This window comes from Neoarius graeffei, chromosome 4 (assembly GCF_027579695.1).
Source record: "Neoarius graeffei isolate fNeoGra1 chromosome 4, fNeoGra1.pri, whole genome shotgun sequence".
NCBI lineage: Eukaryota > Metazoa > Chordata > Actinopteri > Siluriformes > Ariidae > Neoarius > Neoarius graeffei.
Genome location: NC_083572.1, coordinates 114,529,684 through 114,537,091, shown reverse-complemented (window position 1 = coordinate 114,537,091; position 7,408 = coordinate 114,529,684). Strand labels below are relative to the sequence as shown.

The 7,408-nt window shown below is 43.2% G+C and overlaps 1 protein-coding gene across 1 annotated transcript; it reads right to left on the bottom strand.

Annotated features, from left to right (window-relative positions):
- Nucleotides 1-354: 354 nt before the first annotated feature.
- Nucleotides 355-7,158, bottom strand: krt18b (keratin 18b). Its single transcript, XM_060920290.1, has 7 exons — nt 6,634-7,158; nt 3,079-3,161; nt 2,843-2,999; nt 2,056-2,220; nt 1,816-1,941; nt 615-835; nt 355-514 (listed from the first exon to the last, which is right to left on the bottom strand). The coding sequence occupies exons 1-7, from the start codon at nt 7,057-7,059 to the stop codon at nt 493-495; spliced, it is 1,200 nt and encodes a 399-aa protein (XP_060776273.1). The 5' UTR covers nt 7,060-7,158; the 3' UTR covers nt 355-492.
- Between the last annotated feature and the right edge of the window lie 250 nt (nt 7,159-7,408).

Here is a 7,408-nt window from a genome sequence, read left to right as displayed (position 1 = left end):
ACTTTAAGAGAGAGAATAAAGAGAGACTGGTGAAGGAATGAACCTTTATCGCTGCTATAACGTAAGTGACAACAGGAAGTAACTCGTTTTGTGACATTAAACTGTAAGTGTAAACGAATGAAACCTTTTTTTATTTGTTGTTGGTAGACTGCTGTGAATAAAACACTTGATGAAGTGCTTCTATTGGAAAATAATTCAGTTCAAAATCTGCTTCTTCACACCACCCTGTCACTCAGTATAATACCGTAACACACACACACACACACACACACACACACACACACACACACACACACACACACACACACGGTGAACACACTGTTCATTTGTTTCTATTTAAATAAAACACTGACATGCTGCAAAAAGGGGAAAGCTTTAATGGTATCTTCAACAGGTTTTGAGTGAAAATGGAGCAGATCGGACCCTGAAGGTCAGATTTTCACAGGAAGTGAGAGTTTGGAGTTTTAACCATTTCAGCTCTTCTCCTTGGGGTTAATCCAGAGCATCCTGGAGTCTGAGGAAGAAACGAGAGAAGAAACATGAGTGAGATGTACAGAGTGTAATTATATGGTGTGTGTGTGTGTGTGTGTGTGTGTGTGTGTGTGTGTTCTCACTTTAAATCTTCTCCATCCAGCAGGGTCTTATAGGTGGCGATTTCTGCCTCGAGTTTCATCTTCATGTTGAGGAGAGTCTGGTACTCCTGCCCCTGCTCGGTGATCTTCGCCCTCAGCTGTGCCAGTTCGGCCTCCAGCTGGATGATGATGCTGTTATATTTCTCCACCTCAGTGTTGGCGCGGAGCTCGGTGTTCCTCAACGTGTCCTCCAGAGATGCTTTCTGATGGACAATAAACACCACGTAACTTATTATTATTATTATTATTATTATTATTATTATTATTATTAATTGTTGAACATAATTTAAAGTATGAATTTATCATTTATCATTTAATGCAAAGTAAACAATAATTGAGTTATTTTTATTTTACTTAGTATTAAATAATTTAATCTTAATTTTAATGTGAATTATTTAATCATATTTTGACTACATTATTTTTTATTTTCATATTTTTACTTTAGCATTTCTTTAATTTTATATTTATTATATCGTTTCACATTTTGAGAGCAATTATTTATTTTCCATTTTAATTTGTATTAAATGTCTCAATGCCAATTTATTATTCATATTTTATAATAATTAATTATTTACTTTTCTACTTCGTTATCATCTTTATAATTGTGTATTCTTTTCTGTTTCATTTTTATTTTCTATATTTTCTGATACTTTCCTTTTGCTGTTTGTAAACTATGAAATAATAAGAAGAAAAAAAAGGGGAAGAGTGTATGGTGGCGCCCCCTGCTGCCTGTGAGGTGAATTACAGCTGAAGCTCTGACCCCACCCATTCTGCTGAAACTGATGCCTCGTGAGTTCCCTTTAAGGAAATACAGACAGCTTAATTCCAGCTGGGGGCGGAGCCAATTTCAGGGCCAGAAAATAAATAAATAAATAAAAACCCAAACTAACAAATTAACCCGTGCAGCACTTTCTGTCTCACTGCATGGGGACATGGTGAATCAGAGTTTCTGCTTCTCATAATTCATGTTTATTCCTTCCTGTTTCAGAGTTTGTGCTCATGCTCATACTTCATTTCGACACCTTTTAAAATCATAAATTTCTTTTTTTAAATGCAGACAGTTTGAGGTGGAATGGCCTCCCCTCTTCTCAAATATATTATGATTATGATGATCGTCCCAGGCAAACTCTATAGAAACACTTTGAAAATCACAAATGGCTGCTTTAATGGTGTGTAGCATTACCAGGCTTTGCTGCGATGCGAGCTCGATCTCCAGCGTCTGAATCTGTCTTTTCAGATCGTTCAACTCCAGCTGAGCTCCCTGTAATGCTTCTGTGTTTTGTGACACTTGAGCTTGCACATCCATTATCTACACACACACACACACACACAATATTAAATACACATTTTCTTCACAGTTAAACCCAAACAGGTGAGAGTGTCGCAATTAGCTAAATGCTACTGAATGTGCTCAGGACTCCACCTGGTTTTCGTGCCACATTTTCAGTTCCTCACTGTTCTTCATCGCCAGTTTCTCATACTTTGCTCTTATGTCCTCCATGACCTGAGCGAGGTCCTGTCCCTTCGGAGCATCGATGTCCACCTGCACGCCCGACTGTGTGATCTGATTACGCAGATCTGCCACTTCCTGTTGGAGGAAAAACGACAGAAAATGGTTTCTTTAAAAAAAAAAACTCTGGAGAGATCCATTATGAAATTAATTTCAGGGGATTAGTCTTTACCATCACAGAGTCCTGTTTCACTTCATTAGTAAAGATTTATCTGTACATTAAATTAATCACATGAGAAATGGATTAGAAACGTGTTTCAACTGGAATAAACTTTGCTGGATTTTGTTTCTTTTTACAAATGAACTCATAAAAGGGTACAAACACTAAACCCTGGCCCTAACCTCAAACGAAGATATAAACTGGGTTTCACCAACAAAATCAGTCAAATAATTTTTTTTTATTAGTTCCTGCATATTTTAAACATCCAGTTTAGTCGTGAGTTAAGGCTGACACTGGAGACTCCTTCCATAAATGTTAATAAATAAATAATATCTTTATGAAAAACTTCACCACATCAATGACTTTTAAAATCTGAAGCGGTAATGCATTAGAATATTCAACACCTTCTGACCAATCAGAGTGCAGAATTCAGATGAAGAATGAAGAATAACCTGTGCGTGAAGATTTTAACGAGTTCATCATGTCCTTGACGAACTCAACACCATGTTCAGTCAAATCTGTGATTAAAGTATAACTCACGTCGTCATGGTGCTTCTGGAGCAGCAGAAGCTCCTCCTTCAAGGCCTCCAGCTCGCTCTCGGTGTTCACACGACCGATGTTTGTGTCATCGATGACCTTCCTCAAGCCTGCGATGTCGGCCTCCACAGACTGCCTGATGGACAGCTCGTTCTCAAACCTGCAGCACAGACATCTTCAGGACCGCAAGCGAATGTTGTGTGTTTACGTTTCTGTGTGTGTAAAGATGGACAACTCACTTGACTCTGAAATCATCTGCAGCCAGACGAGCGTTGTCGATCTGCAGAACGAGACGGCCATTCTCCATTGTGGCATCAAATATCTGAGGACAAACCAGGAGGTGAATTTTTTTTATCAATCAACCAAACATCAGCAGATCAGTCCTTTACTGTAGAGGAATGCCATCTGTAATCTGATTTGGAACCTGACAACAAACCTAACGCCAGATATTTTCTCACTTTGGTTGAGTTCGTGTCTGTTTGAGGTCCTGACACATCGCCGTCGTGAGATTGAACTGATCTGATAACACAGTAAACTTCTCACCATCATCAGACTGACATTAGTTTCCTCACACTCCTGAAACCGTCCTGCTGTGTAACTGTGTTTAATCCCATTTATTCAGGACTGCTGTTATATTTCAGTGGAACACGACTGTGATGCACTGATGAGTCACATGCAGGAAATCCATCTGTTTAACTGTTTATAAAGTAAATCTGCTCTGATTCCTTTTCATTAAAGCAGCATAAGGTTTTCAGTGTGGAATATTCTCTGTTTTTTCTTTCTCAGCCCTGAACAACGTGACGTACTGAGACTGTTTATAACTTGTCTCATCTCATCTCATTATCTCTAGCTGCTTCATCCTGTTCTACAGGGTCGCAGGCAAGCTGGATCCTATCCCAGCTGACTACGGGCGAAAGGCGGGGTACACCCTGGACAAGTCGCCAGGTCATCACAGGGCTGACACATAGACACAGACAACCATTCACACTCACATTCACACCTACGCTCAATTTAGAGTCACCAGTTAACCTAACCTGCATGTCTTTGGACTGTGGGGGAAACCGGAGCACCCGGAGGAAACCCACGCGGACACGGGGAGAACATGCAAACTCCACACAGAAAGGCCCTCGCCGGCCACGGGGCTCGAACCCAGACCTTCTTGCTGTGAGACGACAGCGCTAACCACTACACCACCATGCCACCTAAACAGCACTCATCTGAGTAAAATTATCTTCATAACAAGTTATAAACAGTCGGCACGGTAGTGTAGCGGTTAGCGCTGTCGCCTCACAGCAAGAAGGTCCGGGTTCGAGCCCCGTGGCCGGCGAGGGCCTTTCTGTGTGGAGTTTGCATGTTCTCCCCGTGTCCGCGTGGGTTTCCTCCGGGTGCTCCGGTTTCCCCCACAGTCCAAAGACATGCAGGTTAGGTTAACTGGTGACTCTAAATTGAGCGTAGGTGTGAATGTGAGTGTGAATGGTTGTCTGTGTCTATGTGCAGCCCTGTGATGACCTGGCGACTTGTCCAGGGTGAACCCCGCCTTTCACCCGTAGTCAGCTGGGATAGGATCCAGCTTGCCTGCGACTGCACAAATTAATTCACTGAAATAAAAAGAATTAAAAATAAACTAAAATTCTGCGGGTTGGTGATGTCACAGTATGAATCCAATCAGAAGCTTCGCTTCACCTCATGTAGACGTATCTTGGTACTGAAATTGTTAGTAACAGCACTGAAAACCTGAGTTCAGAGCAGCTTCCAAACATGGCCGCTCCAGACTACACTTCCCAAACCACAGCGCCCCTCATCGCTGGAATTCTAGGAAGTACACCTGTTTCCCATTTGCCTTTCTGTCTCTCTCTCTCTCTGTCTGTCTCTCTCTCTTTCATTCTCTCTTTGTCTCTCTCTGTTTCGTTCTCTCTTGTTCTCTCTCTCTCTGTCTGTCTCTCTCTCTCTCGTTCTCTCTTGTTCTCTCTCTCTCTGTCTGTCTCTCTCTCTTGTTCTCTCGCTCTGTCTGTCTCTCTCTCACTCTCTTTCTGTCTCTCTCTCTCTCTTTCTTTGTCTTTCTCTCTCTTGTTCTTTCTCTCTTTCTGTCTCTCTCTCTCTCGTTCGCTCTCTCTCTCTTTTGTTCTCTCTCATTCTCTCTTTTTCTGTCTCTCTCTCGCTCTATCTCTTTGTCTTTTTCGTTCTCTCTCTGTTCGAAGCAGGTTAAAGGAAACCCAGTGACTGGACCCACCATGCATCAGGTCATTGTTGTTTCTCCTTCTGGTTTTAAAAATGTGTTCCACAAAACTGGTTTCCTAAAAGGACATGTTCTTAAAGTTAGGGTTCTACACAGAACTTATTTGGCTTCTTGATGAACTGCAGTGTGAGATGGTGATCTCATCTCATCTCATCTCATCTCATTATCTCTAGCCGCTTTATCCTGTTCTACGGGGTCGCAGGCAAGCTGGAGCCTATCCCAGCTGACTACAGGCAAAAGGCGGGGTTCACCCTGGACAAGTCGCCAGGTCATCACAGGGCTGACACATAGACACAGACAACCATTCACATTCACGGTCAATTTAGAGTCACCAGTTAACCTAACCTGCATGTCTCTGGACTGTGGGGGAAACCGGAGCACCCGGAGGAAACCCACACGGACACGGGGAGAACATGCAAACTCCGCACAGAAAGGCCCTCGCCGGCCCCGGGGCTCGAACCCGGACCTTCTTGCTGTGAGGCGACAGCGCTAACCACTACACCACCGTGCGGCCCTGAGATGGTGATGTTCTGTGTTTTTCTGAACTCAATCCCTCAGTGAAACAGTAAACAAGCGGACGGTCATTCTTCACACTTTTAAGACAGACATGCGTGTGTGTGTGTGTGTGTGTGTGTGTGATGGGCCGGATGTTCAATGAGGAGAATTTCCTTTTCGGTTTTTTTTTTCCATGTGGAACTTCCTGATACAGCCTCGCTGTCTTGTGTCTGTCAGTGAAACCTGATGCTCTGAAATAAATGTGAAAATTAAACCAGAGTTCAGTCACATGACCTTTAAACTCTTTAAACAGGTTTTAAACCCAGTGACTGATTCAGAATCAGTGAACACAGCGAGCACAGAACCCTGGACTCAGCTGAACAATGAAAATTTGCTTGAATTTTTTGTAGCACTTCCTCTTTGCATATGTGCCACCGTGTGTGTGTGTGTGTGTGTGTAGGCGCGTGATCACATCTGCTTTGCATTATGACTCTTAGTCACTCCTCCAGCTCACGCATCTGAAACTCTGCACTAACGGTCAACATGTTATTTGGGTTTCCTCCGTTTCCATGGTTACAGGCGTTTAAAATCTACCAAATAACAGGAAGTGTGGAAGAAAAACTTCCCTGTAGTTCATATAGTGGACAGAAAGAAGAGAGAAGTAAAAAAGAGGGAGACAGATGAGTGTGTGCCACTCCCTCCAGTGAGATGGAAAAAAGTTCTCCTCAGCCATCTGTAATCGTTTCATCTCACAGGAGCGAGAGATTTTCAGGAAGGAATAAAGATTTCCTGCAAGTTAAAGTCAGTTTACACTTTTACTTAAACAATATAATTTGGTCAGGATACTTTCAGTAAGCAAACATATTTTTGAACAAAATAAAAAATAAAAATGTAAGATACAAAAATATGCTCCTAAGATTTTTACTGTAGGTTTTTCCTGCAGTTTAGAATTTTATTTCCTTTATTTTATCAAACAGAGAACAAAGAAAGGAACATATCCTCAAACATTTCTACACTGATGCTTATTTTCTGTAAAACCCAGCCTTGTGTGTGAAGTTCTCACCTTTTGTCTCAGACTGTCCAGGATGGCATTGTACTTGCTGTAGTCACGTGCATCTGGTCCAGATTTCGCCATGGCCTCTCTGATCTTCTCCTCCAGCTTGGTGTTTTCTTTCTCCAGCCTGCGCACTGTATCCAGGTACGAGGCCAGACGATCATTGAGGTTCTGCATCTGACCCTTCTCATCTCCCAGGATGGCTCCAGGTCTGGAGCTCAAACCCGCTCCGGTTCCTGCTCCAGCTCCCAGCCCTGAACTCACCTTGAAGGCGGTGGAGGAGGAGATGGATGAGCCGAGTGGGGCAGAACGCAGGCTGCTGTAGGTCGAGGCTGAGGAGATCTTGGTGCCATGACCTCCTGCTCCGCCATAGGTGCTGAAGGCGCTGCGCGACACGGGCGTGGTGTAGGAGAAGTACGCAGAGCGGGAACTCATGGTGATGGAGAGAGAGATGATGGAGTGGTGAAATAAAACAGAAGAGAACTCTGGAGCTGTAAAGGACTCAAGAGATGTTCAGGATGGAAACACAAGGCTTTTATACTGAACACACACTCACACACCCCTCCTCTCCTGTTCCTGTCCAACAGTCACTGACCAGCTATGCCCCTCCCACGTGGCCCTTTTTTCTACTACAGTGTCTGCCTAGAGGATTTTATGGCCCTCCTCCCTGCTCAGAGCTCCCCTCTCTCCGTCTCTCTCTCTCTCTCTCTCTCTCTCTCTCTCTCTCACACACACACACACAGTATTACAGCCTTCTCATATCTATGATCAAATATCAAAATGC

Excerpts from the sequence above, each read along its gene's own strand:
- krt18b (XM_060920290.1), bottom strand. The coding sequence starts at position 7,059 with ATGAGTTCCCGCTCTGCGTACTTCTCCTACACCACGCCCGTGTCGCGC. Across the intron at positions 2,221-2,842 it reads TCCAGAAGCACCATGACGAC|GAAGTGGCAGATCTGCGTAA; the intron begins GTGAGTTATACT and ends TTCCTCCAACAG. Across the intron at positions 836-1,815 it reads TCGCATCGCAGCAAAGCCTG|AAAGCATCTCTGGAGGACAC; the intron begins GTAATGCTACAC and ends ATTGTCCATCAG.